The 19,779-nt window shown below is 33.1% G+C and overlaps 1 protein-coding gene and 1 pseudogene across 18 annotated transcripts in view; both read left to right on the top strand.

Annotated features, from left to right (window-relative positions):
• Nucleotides 1-10,840, top strand: part of LOC18097713 (zinc finger BED domain-containing protein DAYSLEEPER) — a 98,614-nt gene extending 87,774 nt beyond the window's left edge. For 4 of the 18 annotated variants that reach the window (XM_052452405.1, XM_052452411.1, XM_052452406.1 and 1 more), the window contains 3 exons: nucleotides 6,507-6,593; nucleotides 6,925-7,011; nucleotides 8,564-10,840. In XM_052452405.1, the coding sequence (XP_052308365.1) occupies nucleotides 6,507-6,593; nucleotides 6,925-7,011; nucleotides 8,564-10,705 (2,316 nt within the window). In that variant the 3' untranslated portion in view covers nucleotides 10,706-10,840. Of the gene's footprint in view, nucleotides 1-5,713; nucleotides 6,072-6,506; nucleotides 6,594-6,924; nucleotides 7,012-8,563 lie in introns of those variants that run through there. The other 14 variants (XM_052452416.1, XM_052452410.1, XM_052452409.1 and 11 more) reach the window with 7 other exon arrangements.
• A 168-nt stretch (nucleotides 10,841-11,008) lies between these two features.
• Nucleotides 11,009-18,104, top strand: LOC18097711 (uncharacterized; annotated as a pseudogene).
• The last annotated feature ends 1,675 nt before the right edge of the window (nucleotides 18,105-19,779 follow it).

The following is a 19,779-nucleotide window of genomic DNA, read 5'->3' as shown; positions in this document are numbered from 1 at the left end:
TCATATACTCATTTAACAAGTATTCTTAAACCTTCATTTTCACACACACACTTTAACATATGATTGTGGGTTGCACATTGGATTATTATATTATTTATGTTCTTTTGTTAAAGGTAACAACTAAGGGAAAGGGATAGTATATAATTTGCAAAAAAAAAAAACACAAACAAATTGATAATATTGATGATAATAAAAACGTAGATAAGTTTGGTTTCGTAGCCTCCCTAACTTAAAACAATTAAGCCCGAATGGGTGTTTTAACACCTAATACCCTAAAGTCAACTGATTTGGGAGCTATTGGCCCAAAGTTTGTTACATGGGTTAAGGAGAAAAGCTTAAGGGAATGAAACATTGCACTATCTACGTATCAGTATCTACAACCCGAGTTACTAAGCTCGTAGGGGTGTCTCAACACCTAATGCCCTAAGACTAACTGGTCTGGGAGTCATTAGCCGAAAGCTCGTTATATGGGTTAAAGATGCATTATGTTTTAAGTTATATATATATATATTTAAAAAAAGAGAGAAAAAAAAAAGATAATAATCTTAACCCAAGGAAGTTAACCTTAAACATTAGAACATAATATTGTTTTCTTCCAATAAAAGCCTCATCATCTATGTTTTCATACATTGGGCACATAAAAAGGAAGGTTTATTAATATTTTGTTTAAGAGGTATTGAGCAGATATATAAATTTAATGAGAGTTTGTTTATTTGAATAGATTAATGGAAGTTGAATGATGAATGCCTTGCTTTGTGGAACTTGCAAATTGTTTTTCTATTTTAACACTTTAATTACTAGGGACTAGTAATAAGCTAGTTGGGGGGTGCGATTAGTACTTAAAAGTGCATTTTTATCAAGGTTTTATATCATTATTTTGCACTTGAAGTATCAATAACTCATTAACTAGAGCATGTTTTATAATATCATGTCTAATACTATAAGATACCTTTAATTTATGGTAAATGTTCATCTTAAATACAGGCCTATCACATAAATGAAGGGATTGATTGATGAGTTTAACTACTGAAATTGAGAAGACAAGGAGAGGGCTAAACGTAGAAAAGAGATGCTGGTTCATTCCAAACTAAAACAATGTTCAGTCATTAGGTCATATCCGGAGATGTAGATCTTGGATTTCAGTTTGGTTTATATGGCTAGAAAGCTAAGACATAGGCCTAAAAGATTTAGGAACAGTCCAAGACTCAATTATGCTATTTGGAAGTTCAAATCTTAGCATCAAAAGAGAAGTCTGAATCTGTCCTGCAGCCCAAATATTGTTCAGTGTTCAGCCCATATCTCAAGTTCTAGAAGTTCAAATGCACTGTTTCTTTTTCTGTTGGAAAGCTGAGATAATTTCCTAGAACTTTCATGAAGACAGTCTGTTCAAATTCTTACGTTAGCAATGACGTTTTGTTCAGACAAGAAGATAATGATTGTCACCAAGTCAAGATGTGGCCACCCACTCAACAATTAGTCATCAAATCAATAGTTCCAAATTCTGGCCTATAAAAGGAGGCATTTGTCATGCATTTAGGCATCTTGGTTTTCATATCAAGATCATTTCCTTACTTGCATTTTTTCTTTGTAGTTTTAATGTTCTAGTTTTATTTCATGTTATAGTTTCATTAATATCTTGTTTATGCCTTTCATTTCCTTTACTATACTTATATAATCATGTTCTCCTCTTGTTTATTTATGTTTCTCTTCTTCAATATGTTTAGTTAAGTTTATTATGTCAAGGTGAAAATGTTTCATTAATGGTGTTAGGATAAGTATAATATAAACTCAATATGGACTTCAATGATTATATCCTAAACAACCTACTATTAACATGTCTTATTATTTTTATCTTATTAATTCTTAATACCTTGCTTGTTAAATAGTTAATCTAAATTTGTGTTGTATGACACTTGGCACAACAAATACTTGGCACTTTCATAGCCAACCGTATGGTATAACCTACACCTATGCTATGAAAGGAACTTGATTTGTTATTAACATAAGTTAGCATCATGAATTCCTGACAATATTTAAAAGTTTGGTGTTACTTAAATAAGATAATTAATATGATCATGTTAATAATTTATAATGAGCTATTAATGACAAATCATCTGATTGGAACCTCCTTTGTGTGTGGTTTCTAGTTGAGTAATAAAAAGAGTTTATATTATACTTATTTGAAATAACATTAGTGGATCCTCTAACCTTGACAACTGTTTTTATCATTGTTTAATCTTCACATTAATCTTACATCTCAAAGTCCTCTTTAACTCATCATCACCACCACCACCACCATCATCATCATCATCATTTATAATTTATATAGTTAATCTCCCTATGGTTCAACCTCGGTCTTGCCGGGTTATTTATTACTTCGACACTTCTACACTTGGAAGAAGACATCAATCTTTTGATTGTGTCAGCAATTCATAATGTTTTAAAGAAAAAAAACTACAATGTTAAATTTTCAACCAACTCAATATTAAAAAAATAAAATCAACAAAGATAATTTTGGAAAAAATCATAAAAAAAAACAAAAAAAATCATGAAAAAAACAAAGCAAAAAAAAAAAAAAAAAACCATGTAGGGAAACACTGTAGCAATCCACAATGTTTTAAAGGAAAAAAACTACAAAGCTAAATTCTCAACCAACTCAATATTAAAAAAATAAAATCGACAAAGATTATTTTGAAAAAAATCATTTTAAAAAATAGCTCCAACTCATCCCACACAACACCATAACATTTCAACCACCACCATAGACTAAGCAACAACATAAACAAAAACTAGAAGCACAACCCCATCCTCCACTCTTTCCTTTCCCGTGATCACCTTCTTTCTCGCTACCAACCGAAGAGTGCTACAATACTCGCTTCATATAGCGAGTACTGTTCATAGTGTTAGAATGGGTAGCCAAATAGAGAGTAACAATGTTATTTTTTTTTCCACTCATACAGTCATACTAACTATTATAGCTCAGATAAAGTTGAAGCCATCCTTGCTAAAGCACAAGCAACACCCAATGGAATTGTCATTGTGTCATAGTATATTTAAAAGAGTAGGGGAGTTGAGGTGAGTTTTTTTACTTGGATTGTGATTGTGATGTAGTTGCATTGGTATTTAAAATCTCATCTAAAAGAGAGATATTCCTTAGATTAGTTGTTTTTACATGTTTTAAGTTTGTTAATTTTTAGTTAATGAAATTTTATGGACACAATTGTATTGTATTTTTAAGTTATTTAAACTATGTATGAATTTTTATTTGAATTATGTATTTTAAGGTGTTAGGACTTCTATATTGTTTATTTAACTTTTTATTTTAATTATGCTATATTATTATTTATTATTTGACTGAAATTATCAATATATAATTAGTTAAAATATTTTACCTACGATTTTACTATTCAAGTTTATATTGTATATTCCGTGTCATGTCAAAAAAAACATTTTTGACAACTTCGGACTTAACAATTCATGTAAAAAAATTTTTCTTGATGTTTAATATTTTTTTTCCTACCCTAAATGCGAGCATGGAATCTCCAAATTAAGCAGCTCCATCTTTTTCATTGCAAATTCAGTCGTTTTCAAAACCACATCAAATCTTGAATTTTGCTATTTCAACACCTTTATTTTTGAATTTGGAATTACGTTTAAAATATTTAACTTGAAAAAACATTAAATTTGTATTTTTTTAGTGTTTTCAAGTAAAAAACACTTCGCACTAAAATACTAAATACTAAATACGCACAAAAACATAGTTTGTTTTTGGATATGCAAAATTGCTTCCCCTCGTTTCTCATCAGCCAAGAAAACTACAATAGCATATGATATAAAAGATTAGCACACATGACAAATTCCCCTCAACAAATTATTAAGACTTTTACTTCTTTTGAAAACAGTCTCAAAATAACAGTACTAGTCTAAAGTTTCATGTAAATTTTTTTTCTTGATGTTTAATATTTTTTTTCCTACCCTAAATGCGAGCATGGAATCTCCAAATTAAGCAGCTCCATCTTTTTCATTGCAAATTCTGTCGTTTTCAAAACCACATCAAATCTTGAATTTTGCTACTTCGACACCTTTATTTTTGAATTTGGAATTACGTTTAAAATATTTAACTTGAAAAAACATTAAATTTGTATTTTTTTAGTGCTTTCAAGTAAAAAACACTTCGCACTAAAATACTAAATACGCACAAAAACATAGTTTGTTTTTGGATATGCAAAATTGCTTCCCCTCGTTTCTCATCTGTCAAGAAAACTACAATAGCATATGATATAAAAGATTAGCACACATGACAAATTCCCCTAAACAAATTATTAAGACTTTTACTTCTTTTGAAAACAGTCTCAAAATAACAGTATTAGTCTAAAGTTTCATGTAAATTTTTTTTTCTTGATGTTTAATATTTTTTTTCCTACCCTAAATGCGAGCATGAAATCTCCAAATTAAGCAGCTCCATCTTTTTCATTGCAAATTCTGTCGTTTTCAAAACCACATCAAATCTTGGATTTTGCTACTTCGACACCTTTATTTTTGAATTTGGAATTACGTTTAAAATATTTAACTTGAAAAAAAATTAAATTTGTATTTTTTTAGTGCTTTCAAGTAAAAAACAATTCGCACTAAAATACTAAATACGCACAAAAACATAGTTTGTTTTTGGATATGCAAAATTGCTTCCCCTCGTTTCTCATCTGCCAAGAAAACTACAATAGCATATAATATAAAAGATTAGCACACATTACAAATTTCCCTCAACAAATTATTAAGACTTTTACTTCTTTTGAAAACAGTCTCAAAATAACAGTACTAGTCTAAAGTTGAGAGAACATACCTGTCAAAATCATCAATTACTCTCTCCCTTGCCTATTAAAAGTTTATATGCCTTTGAAGTTTGAACCATACCTCAAAAAACTAGTCTAATCCAACCCTAAAATAGCCCATACCATGAAGCCAATCTTGCACATACCTCATTTCTTATTTAACAGTTATTTACAAAAAAAAAATGGTAAACTTTATTTTAATCCTTATAGATTCTAAAATGTTCAACTTTAATGAATATAGTTTAAAGCCCTTTCATATCAATCTCATAATTCTAAAAAAATTTCATTATAATCATGGTTGTTAAATTAGTAAGAGAAGCGAAAGACCATTTTTTTGGATTTTCCCACTTGAGCTTTTACAAGAGAAGCGAAAGAAATAGGAAAAAGAGAAATTAAGACAAACAAAAAAATATATTTAAAAAATAAGGTTAATTTCACTAAGTCTCCTATAATTTAAATATTCTCTTAATTTACCATGTTTTTCAAGAAAATATATTCTTCAATTCATAAAACTTTATATTTTCATGTTAACTCATTGTTTGTTAACAAATTTGTTGTTATTATTATTGAAAAATTCAAAGCTTGTAAGTAAAATAAAAAAGACAAAATCAAAAATAAAATCAATCATGCTTCCACACTTACTCCACTAAAATACCCAATTAAAACTCCTTTACTCAAAAGCTCATTTTCTAACCTCAATCTAGAAAAAATAAAAATAAAAATTAAGTACTTTCCTCTTTCTATCCTTATCTCACATTTAAGTTCTCTCCCTCTTCGCTAACTGTCCTTCTCTGCAAAATCCCAAAAACCCTAGGGCCCTTTCTGTATTTTCAACACTCCCAAAAACTAAAAAAAACTTCCTCATTTTTTTTTTTTTTAAATCTCAATTTCCATAAGTTAGGGGTTTTTACATTTCCATACGGTTCAGTCACAATTACACATTGATAGATTAGGATTAGATAGCGAGAGTTCAAATAAACCGAAAGAAAGACGCAAATCGTGACCGTTAGGTTTTTTTTGGATCTGATCATGGACGCACGAGATTCGACATCGAACCGAGACGTCTCGTCGAGCGGCGGCAGCGGCACCACCACCGGCGTCGGAGGAGGAGAAGAGGATCCTATCCTTTCCGTCACTGCCACGCTTGCCAAAGACGCTTGGTTACACTTTAACTCTCGCCGGTTCAATGAGTGCCTCGAGGTTTTGTATCAGCTAAAGCAGAAAAAGGAAGACGATCCAAAGGTGATAATTACACAAATAATATAAAGTCACTTTTTTTTTGTCGGATTTTATCTGATTAGAAATTAAGTTTACTTCGAGTAAAATGTTGTAATGGACTGTTAATTTTGTGATTTAACTCACTTAATTGAGTTGCTGCCTTTTAATTTTAATGAATTTTGATTAAGTTAGTTAATTATTCACTCACTTAATTTAGTTGCTACTTTTTATTTCTTAGTATTTTTTTAGATTAAGTTAGTTAATTAACTTGAAAAGCTTAATTTTGCACTTTATTTAGTTAGTTCAAATTTAAGGACAGTATCTAGGCGGGCACGCGAATGCTGAAGTTATGCAATGTATTAGGGTATTTGGAATATGTAATTGATGTGAGAATTTTCTCTTCTTTTCGTTTTTTCTCGTTCCTTTTAAGTTTGTAATCTCTGGGTTATGCTTTATTAGGTACTTCGTAATATTGCTATTGCGGAGTATAGTAGAGATGGTTATCCAGATCCAAAGAAGTTGCTTGAAGTGCTTAATAACATTGAGGTATGTTATTTTTGTTATGTTTTTGTAATATTGGCTGGAGGGAGGCAGTGCTATTAGTTTGGTTTTGGCTCTGTGTGAAGATGGGTTTGTTCTTTAATTATCAGAGGATAGAGATTTCAAAGGGAAAAATTATGTTGCTGAATTGAATTTTACATGCAATGCATTAGGGTATTTGGAATATGTAAGGACAGTATCTAGGCGGGCACACGAATGCTGAAGTTATGCAATGTATTAGGGTATTTGGAATATGTAATTGATATGAGAATTTTCTCTTCTTTTCGTTTTTTCTCGTTCCTTTTAAGTTTGTAATCTCTGGGTTATGCTTTATTAGGTGCTTCATAATATTGCTATTGCGGAGTATAGTAGAGATGGTTATCCAGATCCAAAGAAGTTGCTTGAAGTGCTTAATAACATTGAGGTATGTTATTTTTGTTATGTTTTTGTAATATTGGCTGGAGGGAGGCAGTGCTATTAGTTTGGTTTTGGCTCTGTGTGAAGATGGGTTTGTTCTTTAATTATCAGAGGATAGTGATTTCGAAGGGAAAAATTATGTTGCTGAATTGAATTTTACATGTTAGATTTTGAGAGCAAGAGATTTCTAGTGGTGCTGCAGTCTATACATTTAGTTCATTGTGGAAGGATGCTATGTACAGTCATAAGAATCTGCTCCTGCTTTCACAGTAGCAATCACGGGTATAATTTACGTGTATAACAAGTGTTCAGCATTGCAGAGGTCATCTCTGAGACACACTTGGAGTTGTGGGCATTGGATAGTTTTATATGATAGTTATTTCTTTGATAATTTACGTGTGCATATTTTATTGTATTGAAATTCAATGGAGTAATTTGGTCTGTCATTTCAGTCTTGTATTAGTATCATACTGTCATTGTTTGTTTCTGTTGATTTCTTGAGCTAGATATGGTCTTCTATCCTGCCATATGTAAGTTGGAAAGCTGTTAACTCAGTAATGTATTTACTAGATTGTATTTTTATGCCATTGAAAATGATCCTGGAATTGCTTACTTGAATCCTAATCATGTTTGCATCAATGTATAAATAGATTATTTTGGGAATGAATTACCATCTCATAATACCCATTTAGGTATCTGCTTCAATCTATTAACAATGTACCACCTGGATGTTTTCCCTACTATGCTGTGTTTGGAATTTTCTGTGAGCTGGTATGATACTAAAAGAAATCCATTCCAACCCATTTCATTTTTTGATACCTCCCTCTTCTTCGTCCCTTAATATTCAATTTCAATTTTTTTTCTATCAAATTCAATCTACATTCTTTTAATTGTTATTTCTTTTGTTTTGGATACTTTTTTTATTCAATTTCACCCCTCAATATTTTATTTATTTAGAATTTTGCTTTGTTATTTTTAGGGTTTGCCATATTGTGAAAAGAATCACAATGATAATAAAAGGGGGGGGGGGAGTCCAAATGTGGGCTAAATGCCTGTTTCCGAAAGAAGAAAAAGTCCTAAAGTCACACGTACCAATTGAAGGGACGGTGGGCCGAGTCACAATAATTTTAATTCTAGTATAGTATTTAACATCAACCATGGATCCTAAAGGCTAAAGTCCATATATATATACTCATAAGAAAAAAAAAAAAAACTATCGTGCTTGCCTATCTCCTTAAAAGTTTCGAATCCTTAAACAAAGTGTTTGCCTTTTAGGTCCAATTAGGGTTTTGGGTTTGCTTCCAAGCCCAAAATCGATCTCTCTCTAGTTTGTTTGCCTCCATTCATTCGTATCAGTGGTTGTCTGCATAGCATGTTGAAAATATTCTGTATGAGTATATCTCCTTGCAATTTAAATTGTCCATGCTTCCTGCATGAAATCCATTTGTGATATCACCACATTGAAATTAGTATTTTATGCCGTGTTCAAATCTTATAATAAATGTGCAGTCACGTTTCATTTTGCTGTATAAAGTAGGAATTCTTTTTTTTTTAACCAGATTGCAACACTTGAAGAGAATAATCAGCTGATGACACCTCCAGAAAACCAGATGGCAACCCTTGAAGACAATAATCACTTGATTACTACTCCAGAATACCAGCTGGCAACCCTTGAAGAGAATAACCAGCTGATTACTACTCCAGAATACCAGATGGAAACATTTGAAGAAAACAATCATTCTATGCCTGCTCCTGAAACACAGCCTAACAAGAGGAGGAAAAGGAAGTCCATGGTTTGGGAACACTTCACCATAGAAACTGTAAGTGCTGATAGTAGAAGGGCTTTCTGTAAGCAGTGCAAGCAAAGCTTTGCATACAGCACAGGTTCAAAAGTAGCTGGTACCAGCCATCTTAAACGTCACATTGCCAAGGGAACTTGTCTAGCACTACTACGCAATCAGGGGAATCAACAAACACCTGGTACACCAGGGATGAATGGAAATGGCAGTATGTCTGATCCACCAAGACGTCACTACAGATCCCATAGCTCAGCCTACATTTCATTTGATTCAGACCGTTGCCGCCCTGAAATTGCCAGAATGATGATAATCCATGATTACCCTCTTCACATGGTCGAACATTCTGGATTTGTAACTTTTCTCAAGACTCTTGAACCCAGATTTGACATGGTGAGCTTTAATATTGTCCAAGGAGATTGTGTCTCAAGTTACTTGAGGGAAAAGCAAAATGTTATGAAGTTCATTGAGGGTTTGCCCGGACGTGTTTGCCTTACACTGGATGTATGGACATCTAGCCAAAGCTTAGGTTATGTGTTTATAACAGGACACTTCATTGATGGTTATTGGAAGCCACAGAGGCGGATTCTCAATGTTGTGATGGAACCGAACCCTAACTCAGATGCAGCTCTTAGCCATGCTGTTGCTACTTGCCTATCTGATTGGAGTTTGGAAGGCAAGCTATTTTCTATCACTTTCAATCATCCAGTGGGTGAACCTGGGCTTCAAAACCTCAGATCTCTACTCTCTGTAAAAAATCCCCTTATCATCAATGGTCAGTTAATCCTTGGGAACTGCAGTGCTCGTACTTTAAGCAACTTTGCAAAAGAAGTGCTATGGGCAGGGCGAGAGATCATTAAGAAAGTCCGTTACAGTGTAAAGTATGTGAAGACCTCAGAATTTCATGAGCAAAAGTTCCTTGAGCTCAAGGAACAGCTTCAAGTCCCCAGTGAAAAAGACCTATCTCTTGACAACCAAGCTCAATGGAACACAACGTATCAGATGCTGGTTGCTGCTTCAGAGTTGAAGGAAGTATTTTCTTGCCTAGATACTTCCGATCCTGATTACAAAGAGGCTCCATCCATGGAAGACTGGAAGCGGGTTGACATTCTATGCACGTACTTGAAACCTCTTTTTGATGCAGCCAACTTCCTTGCCTCTAGAACTAACCCAAACCAGAAGACATTCTTCCACGAAGTCTGGAAGATGCATGAGCTGTATCATTCTATTACAAGTCATGGGGATCCCTTTGTCATCAGTCTTGCTGAAATAATGCAAGAAAAGATAGACAAATATTTGAAGGAGTGCATCCTATCTTTGGCAATTGCTGTAGTCTTGGATCCTCGGTTTAGGATGAAGTTGATCGAGTTCAGTTTTGTGAAATTCTATGGTAAAGAAGCTAGCAAATACATTAAGATTGTTGATGATGCGCTCCATGAGCTTTTTCTCGAATATGCGGCGCTTCCTTTCCCTCTTACGCCAGCTCACGCTGAAGATGGAAATTTTGAGAACATGAAGACTGAAGAAATTTCATACAATGAGCTCACAGATTTTGATGCGTATGTGGAGACTACTAGCCAAAATAAGAAGTCGGAGCTGGAGCAGTATTTAGAAGAGTCTTTGTTGCCTCGCTTCCAAGAGATGGATGTACTGAAATGGTGGGAAGAGAACAAGCTCCAGTATCCAGTTCTTTCAACAATGGCTCGTGATATATTGACCATGCAGGTGTCTACTGCTGATCCTGACTCTGTATTTGATACCGAGATCAAAGAGCTGGATGAGTATCGGAGTTCTTTGAGACCTGAAACCGTGGAAGCCCTTGTATGTGCAAAGGACTGGCTTCAGTACAGATCTGCTACAGAAGTTTCTAATGCTCTTGTGAAAGTAGAGGATCTTAGATCTTAGTGCTCAGTGTCTCTGACTATAGGTTCCTTGTTAGTCTCGATTATAATCTTCTACTTCTACATTAGGCTAGATTTTGATCTAGATTGCTTGAACACGAGAACTTCAGTTTTTACAGTAGCTTTTCTGATTCTATGAGTTCCTTGTACTTTGTTTGCTGTGGCTTAGCAATTATCTATTGTCAAGGCTAAATATTAACAGGTGCTGGGACTAATTATTGATGTCCAGCTAACCACATAATTGAGAATCAAACCTGTAACAGGAGAAACAAAGGCTATGAGGGTGCTCTCTTTTTCATTTGACCACAAATTGGAAATTTCCTGTTCTATTTTAGGTTACAGGCAAATCCTTTTTCTTTTAGATCATACATTCATTGAAATTATGGTTGATTTGTCATTGCATCTTTTTTTAGGAATTGAAGACAGAAGAGAGAGAAGCAAGGAAGGCCAAGTCGGGTGAGAAAAACTACTGATTTTGATTTTTCATCTTCCGGGTCTCTTTGAATTAATAGAAAATGGAATCTTTGAATCTATTAATATCAGATATATTGTTTCTTGGGTTTTTGTTTTTTGGAGTGAAATGAATGTTAGCGAGGATCTATTTCTTGAAATTTACATTTGAGTGTTTGTAGTGGTGATGCTTTTTTAACCAATTCATAATTTATTTAGTAATTTTTCTTAAACTTCTCCTTTATAAATTGCAGGTTAGAGTCTGTAGAGAAAAGTCGAATATATATGCTATAAAGAAGCTTGAGAAATTAGTGATGCTTTGTTGAGGCCAGGTATGTGATTTTGTTAAGCTTTCCTAACAATTTTATTGGATTCTTTTTCATTATATGCTTATTTCCGATTTGGATCTAAATGTTCAAGTTAGACATTTGAAAGTAGAAATGATTCACAAATTATTTTAGATTGAAGTTCAATTCGACAGATAAGCCAGGGTTTGAGCACATCTATGACTACAGTTTAAATAGACTTTGAAATATGATTTTGAATCTTTCCGGGGAGTGATTTTTTTATCGTTCACAATTTTAATTTTTTTTCAGTTTTCATGGATTATTTTTGAGATAATAATGAAGGCAATGTGAATCAAAACTTTTAGTGTCATTGTCAATTATAACCTTAGTTTAATATTCTTTGATTCTAATTACTACTGGTATATTTATTGGTTTTTTCCCTTTTTGTCTCTGATATGTCTTTTGGTTATTGTGCCCATAATTATTTTACAATGAACCATCCAGGATTAAATTATTGCATTATCCAGTGGCTCTTAATCAACCATTTTTTTAAAGTTTTTTTTCTTCCATAAGTGGATGGTATTCAGGTGGGAGTGTTCATATTGTTGAAATATTTGACTCAGTGTTCTACTGTCTCTATATTATAAGAGTGCAGTGCTTTAGGTATTTTCATTCGAGTGAATAAGTTTCATATATTACATGAAAATTTTTTTTTATGTCCTCATCTTGCCTTTTCACAATTTGGTTTTTTTGTTCTAATAGCTGGAGGTGCTAGGTGTGCTGTTATTTGTGCATGGTTTTAATCAACTCCTTATAGGGACCTATACTCCATAAGTTTGATACGCTTTTTTTTTTTTTTTTTTCACATGTTGCAATGTTGTTTTGCTTTCTCCTGTTTTGAGAATTCAACAGAATTTATACTTTTGAATTTAGCCTTTGAAAATGACATCACTTTTAGATCCATATGCACAAGATATATATACTTGATAAAAGAAAAATTGGGGGGAGGGGGGGTTTTAATGAAATTAATAAAAGATGTAGGCCTTGACTATTTCTTTTCATACATTTGAAGTTTTTTTTTTGTGTTGGTTATTTCAATGGTTTGTTTTTCAGTTTCGTCTTTTTACACCTTTGAATTTGGAATTAAGAAGAAAAGAGTGAGAAACGTAAATTATCTTAGTTGCCTTTCTGGTATTATTTCTAAAGGATTAAAATTTCTTTATTGAAACGGGGCAACTAAGATTTGACTGTAGCCTGTTTTGTTAAATGCAACTGTACAGGTAATAATCTAGATCTCAACTCTATTGACTGCCATTGCATATTTGATTCATTTTTGTTTACCTTTTCATTTTTCTTATACCTTCGGTCCACAATAATTTACTACTAAATCAACTACAGCACCTTGCTCTCTTTTTTCTGGTCTTTGGCTGTTGAGATAACCATATTTCATATGCTATCTCACTACCAAGTTTTGCGTAGGCTTCTAACTTTTTACAACATGCTGTACCTAGCTTTAATTGGTTAGGCTTAACTATTGGCTTGACAACTAACTTGCCTAGCATTCTTTTTCTTTAATCCATATCACTTTAGCTAGATCAATTACTTTGATGGATTATGGCTTCTCAAGTTTATGCTTTACCATATCTGTTTTTCTGGCATAATTTATCCATTGCTTCTGCTGGTTTAGGACTGTGCTGTCAGTTTCTCTTGCTCAAAATCTTTCAAGTCCTAATAAGTTATTTAAGCCTTTCTAAGAAATTTCCATTTATCTTACTTGATAACCATGATTGCAATTATATTTGTTTCCATGTTGTATTCTCATTTCTGATATTACAAGAAAACATTCTATAGACTTGCTTTATTGGCAATTCTGTATGTTTTTGCAGGCTCTATGCTGCTTTGGATTAGTATTATTTAATAATAATTTATCTATTAAGTCAACCATGTTTTTTTATGTCTCTGCTTTTAGTTTGGTGGCATTAGGTTTTTGGATATTGGTTGAATATCAAATGATTTGTATTTGAATTGTGTTTTGTGGTTTCATTGCTCTATTATGCAATGAGAAATTAATAGAATGCATGGTGGAATCTTTGTTTTGATCTGTCGAACAATTGTTTTTAAGCTTTAACGAATCAGAGGATCAACATGCTCTTGATATTTTTGGTGTCATTGATGATTTAATTTCATTTCCGGTTCTTTTTGTATGCCATAGAATTAATTATATTTGTTTTGTGATGACATACATTGAAATCTTTTATCCTTGAGATCTTTTCAAAGAAATACGAAGCTTCTAATTTTTTTGCTCAAACTTTTTTATTTTAGTTGCTTGATGATTCATTTTTCATTTACAGGACATGTAGCCATGGACGGTCATGCCATGCATGCACTGGATATTGTTTTGCAGCTTTTGCTAAAACTCTCTTCCTTTAACAGCATTCAACTTGACTCTTGCTAGCACTGCTATATGCAACTCTTTTTAATTTATTAAGCGCTTCTTTGTTCTAGAATCATTGGATGACAAATATTTTTAATTAAAGATATTATTGCTTAACCACTGCATTCATTGCCTTTTAATGAATCTAGATCCTACTTGCATGCTAGGAAAGTTCTTCATTTTCCCTCTTGCAATGTGATTTAGGTTTCATGAATTTATAATTGGCAAGAAAGCTGCAGCAGGATTGCCCGCAGCAGCGCGCGGGCAATCGAACCAGTATTACGTTAAACGTGATAAATAATATTCTAAGACAAAAAAAAAAGAAGTTAAAATCAATAAAACAAACTTACTTGCTGGACTATTTTCTCTTGTCCTTGCAAGCCGTGGTTTTATGTTGTGGCTTAAGATGTGCCTCAACTCTGCTTGGATCCAACCACTTTAGAGGATGGAGATTGAAAAACATTCAATGAGGGACCATAACCTGTAAGGTTAAAAACACTCCACATGAGAAAATTAGCACCGTCGTTTGAAACAATCTAAAACCAAAGCACCACAAAAACCTTCTCTTCTTCTCTGTCTTTTTTAAGGTTTCTCTCTGTTTTAATTTTGTTTTTTTAGGTTAACATAAAAAGAAAGATTATTCAAATAAAGATAGGACCTTTACGGCAAAAAAATCCTCTTTTTTGATCCTTTCTACGGTGTATGTCAGTGCTTACTCATTCAAGGATATTGCTTATTCAATTCTTAAAATGGGTTTATTCTTGTTCAATTAGAGATATGAATTTAGTCCCTTTCTTGCTTTCTTTCTCCGTTTAAAATCATGAAATTGAACTCAATAGTTACATGGGTTCTTGTTTTTCTTGTTGATATTGTTTTGTAATTCCAAAGGGTTACTGGAATTAATACTGTCTTTGTGTTTTAAGATTTGAAGAGTCTCTGGCGCTATGGATCTGTCTCCATTCAAGTTGGACATTGATGAGCTTATAAATGAGTTTGTTGAGGTGTTTACTTGGATTTGTTATGTTGGGCTGTTTATGCTTTGTTTAGCTATTGTTTTTCATGAAGGTTATTATGTTTTGACTGTTTTAACAGTTGTGGTGTTCGGGAACTGTTAGGGTGAGTTTACAACTTTGGCTGATATGAAAAGAGTATGGCTTTCCAGGAAGTTTACCTACATCTTGAAGCTAGGTCTCCTACCAAATTGGCCTTCTTTATGCAGTCGTTGTATGCTCATACAATTGGTAAGCTCTCACCGACTTGATTTTTGTATTGTCATTGAAGCAAATAATGTCTGTGCTAGAATCCAGTTGTCGTTGTGAGTTTTTCTTCAGTTTAAAAATTGTTGCCCTGGTTATATTTTATAAAGCCCGTTTCTGGTAATGGACAAGTCCCATCTGGGGCTGGATAGTTTTTGGATCATGTTGCCATCTCATCATATTTCTTGAGGCATATGTAAGCGAGAGCTTGTTTAATCTTACCATGCTCATAGTGAATTTAGATGATTGTCTCCTTGAAAGTAAATCAAGGATTTTTTTTTAATTCAATTTCTAATGCAAATTTTGCTAACCAACATGCAATCAATTGCAGGTCACATGATTAGCACTTATTCTTTATCACAAAGGCTAGGAGGCATGTACTGCCTTTACTGTCTTTATGAGACTCAACCATTCAAGCCTCCTTTCAAAATGTACTTCTCTCTTGGTATATCTGCACTTTCTGCATGAACTTTATCTTTAATGTACTTAATTTTGAGGTTTAGTTTATTTTGATGAGGTTGTGCTATGTGCTATGCCATATTATGAAGCTTTTGCTCTAATTCTCTTTGCTTATCTGAATGGCAGGTGATGTGCAAATTGGCTTTCAAATTAATTCTTTTATCCTTCTTACTAGAACTAATTGATTACATATTACTGTGTGACTTTTGGTTGTTTTGAATGATTTTTGCACAATAATATTTTATTAAAATTGGAAGTTACCTCGGACAAACTACTTCTGCTAGGTCTTATTCTAATTTATCATTATTGGTGTCATGACTCATCTTTTCCATTCTTTTCTTTCTGGGGCCACTCTTGTATTCAGCCATGAACAAACTGGGTTTTTGCATTGTATTGTCAGTGTCGTTGTGATTAATTTCTTTCATTGGTTGGACTTTTAGGTTTAAAGTGAACATGCTTAAGGGTTTTTCTTTGTGTGAACTCTCTCTCATTTGGAAGCATTTTATTGCTCTTGATCATGTTGAGGTGCATTTAGTGATGATAGTAATAATGAAGTTATGATTAACTGAAGTTTTGTTTTTCCTTCTCCTTTTCACCATCTTATTTCTTCATGTTATCTGACAGGAGAGTTGAAGAAACTCAAGACCCTTGTTATAAATGCAAAAGAACATGGAATAAAAGGAGTACCTGCTTTGGTCAAAAGGATGCTAGAAAAGAACATGTTTCTTTTTGGGTTTGTGGATTTACATGAAGGTTCTGTCAGTGAGACAGTGAACCAACTCACAGAATTGCAAGATGCCCGTGTGCAAGTTGCATATAAGAAGTATGTTTTCTAAGAATGATATAATTTATTCCAATCTAATATAATAGCATGATTAGTCAGGTTTCAGGTTTCAAAACATTCTATGGATCCTCTTATTGCTCCACTGCTTTCTTTTTAACAGGTTATTTGATGATATTCGGATTGAGCAATTCCTCCATATGGACATGGTGGTATGTTGCATAACTCATGTAAAGGTTTTACTTAGGTTCCATTAGATCAATAGTTGCAAATAGGCCCCGCCTTCTTTTCCTGTTTTGAAAATAGATACCTGCAGGTATAATGATTGTACGATGCTCATAGTTGGTGCCATGGTTTTCCTCCTTTTTTTCTGTTTTTTTTTTCTGAATAAGCTTGTGGATTGAATTGCATCTGCAGGGTATGTAATTTCATTTAGAGATGCTCAAGAAAATGTCAACAGAATATGCAGAGGCGAAGAAACATGCCATCAGAGGTATGTTCTTTTATCCATCTCATGTCCTTATTTAAAAGTTATAGACTAAATAAGCATCAAATCGTGAAAGTAACATGTGTATTCTTCCTTAATATACCTGTATCTGTACTGCCTAGCAGAGCTAGTGATTCTAGCCGTTACCAGATGCGAAACTAGTTTATCAATTCACTTTTTTTTAACACTAAGAAGCTACATTTACTTGGCCGTGATTTTTTGAATTTATCTAATTGTTGAATTTTTTGTTATACTATCCAATTTTTACTAGGATAAATGGCGGGGGTGGTAGAGTTTTTCTAAATATATTTGATTGCTTAGTTATTTCCATAAGAGTTTGTGTTTATTCTTATTGTCGATTTGTTACTCAACCCAAAAATTTCTCTGTGATTCTTATCCACACCATTTATGGTGCTGTATAAACTTTGAAGCACATATCAATTAATACTATCTAAACATGTTAGATATGCTTGGTCCAGATATCATGGAGTCTCCAATTTATATTTCCCTTTCAAAATTGTTTCAGTATCTAATGACGTATTTAATTTACCAATTTTTTTTTTTCAGAAGCAAGCAAGGCAGTAGATGTCCAAAACATACAGCATATATCAGATGATAGGGAATTTATTGGAGATGAAGTTGAGAGGATCACAGAGAACTGGAACGTCCAAAGGCAAGTGTTTTATCAGCAAACAGGACTGAATCAACGTCATGCTCAGCAAACACAAAAAACATGTACAACACGATGATGATTTTGGTGATGAATTTAGTCATCAACTGGAACTGCAACTAATTGAAGAAGAACAGCTACAACAAAAACAAGAGGATCATGAATTGGAGCTGTAACTTTCTGTAAAACAACCCTAATAATGTAGCAACAAAATGGTGAGGAATTATGCTACAAAAACCAGGACAAATAAGAATCCCATGGTTTAGGACATAATTACCTAGGAAGGTGATCATTCCAATCTGCGGAATTTTGTGATTAGACTGCTGCTATTCGAACCTCCCTTCAAGACCATCCCCAGGACTTTTTCAATTTATGGAAGAGAAAACTGATGGGTTTTCTGGATAGGTTTTTCAAGTTACTGTATTTATTATCAAAACACAAAAAGGATCTCTCCGTAGAAAACGTTTGTCAGTATATGTTGAGAATAGCATCTTGAAACAATTAGAGTCATTTTTAATTTTTTTTCTTTGCCATTGGTCTGCATCCTCATGAAGTCTATAAACCTAGCTTTTCCAGTTCCATTAGGCCCCTTGTCCCACCCTCCCAGTACCAAGAAGATTTTTTTTTTTCCTGTTCATGCCATGCATGTCTAGTTTTGATGATTGAATAATTATTGATTTTAAGTGCAGATAAAGTTCAGATTGGTTTTCTGTCGTTTATTTTGGTCACTGGATTCATATTAGTGTAACAATCATCTCATGATTATTCAATACGTTTCATTATCAATATCCTATGAATCATGCTTTACTGAAGAAAGCAATTGAAGTGCATTCCCTTTTCTTTTATGGTTTCCAGCTGTTCTCGTTTATGTTTGATTAATGAAAGGAGGAGGAAACTTTAGTTGTGGGTTGATTGCCATTTTCAATGATTTAGATTAATCAAACAGCATGGAGATGGATTTTTGTAAGAATCTTTTAAGTTTGTTTGAGCTTAGTCCAGAACAAAGTATTAATTAAACAGGTAGGTAGCAGAATTCTTAAGTGACCATTCCCCCTCAATTCCTCACATGATTACATAAACTAGTAAACAACATGCAAGTACAATAAATACCCTAATACCCAAACCTTCCATGTAGCCCTTAACTCTATTCTAATAGAATTTTTCTATTACTCAATCTCAACATGAAGTTTGCCCTTCTTAGGCAAGCTATCCAAGCTAAAACCAACAAACCCAGAATTTGAATCATACACAAAATCAACCACATTTAAGTCCACAATGCACTTCTGATTAGTACTTAAAAGTGTATTTTTATCAAGGTTTTATATTATCATTTTGCACTTGAAGTATCAATATCTCCTTAACTAGAGTATGTTTTATAATAACAAGTCTGATAATATAAGATACATTTAATTTATGGTAAATGTTCATTTTAAATGCAGGCCTATCACATATATCAAATGATTAATTGATGAGTTTAACTATTGAAATTGAGAAGACAAAGAGAGGGCTAAGCTTAGAAAAGAGATGCTGGTTGAATTCAAATTGGAATACCATTCGGTTATTGGATCATAACTGGAGTTGAAGAACTTGGATTTAGGTCTGGTTTATATGGATAGAAAGTTAAGACATAGGCCTAAAACTTTCATGAAGAGTCCAAGATTCAAAAGTACCGTTTTCAAGTCCAAATTGTAGTAACAACAGAGAAGTCGGAATATGTTTTGCAGCCCAGACATTGTTCTGTGTTCAGCCCATATCTCGAGTTCTAGAAGTCCAAATGATCTCATTCTTGTTTTGTTGGAAAGTTGAGACAATGACCCAAAACTTTCATGAAGACTATCTCTTCAAATTATGATGTTAGCAATGACATTTTCTGTAGATAAGAAGATAAAGATTGTTACCAAGTCAAGAGGTGGCCACCCACTCAACAATTAGTCATAAAATCAATTGTTCTGAATCTTGGCCTATAAAAGAAGGCATTTGCCATGCATTTAGGCATCTTGGTTTTCAGATCAAGATCATATTATTCTTGTTTTTTTTCTTTGTATTTTTGTAATGTTTAAGTTTTACTTTCATTAATTTCTTGTTTATGCTTTTCATCATAACTATGTTCTTATCTAATTTATTTATGTTTCTCTTACTCACAATGTTTAGCTAAGTTTATTATGTCAAGGTGAAAAGGTTTCACTAATAGTGTTAGAATGAGTATAATATAAACTCAAGATGGACTTCAATGTTTATATCCAATAAAGTTTGT

The sequence above is a fragment of the Populus trichocarpa genome, chromosome 4 (assembly GCF_000002775.5).
Source record: "Populus trichocarpa isolate Nisqually-1 chromosome 4, P.trichocarpa_v4.1, whole genome shotgun sequence".
NCBI lineage: Eukaryota > Viridiplantae > Streptophyta > Magnoliopsida > Malpighiales > Salicaceae > Populus > Populus trichocarpa.
The sequence above is the reverse complement of the archived record's forward strand: the minus strand, read 5'-3'. Positions and strand labels throughout refer to the sequence as shown.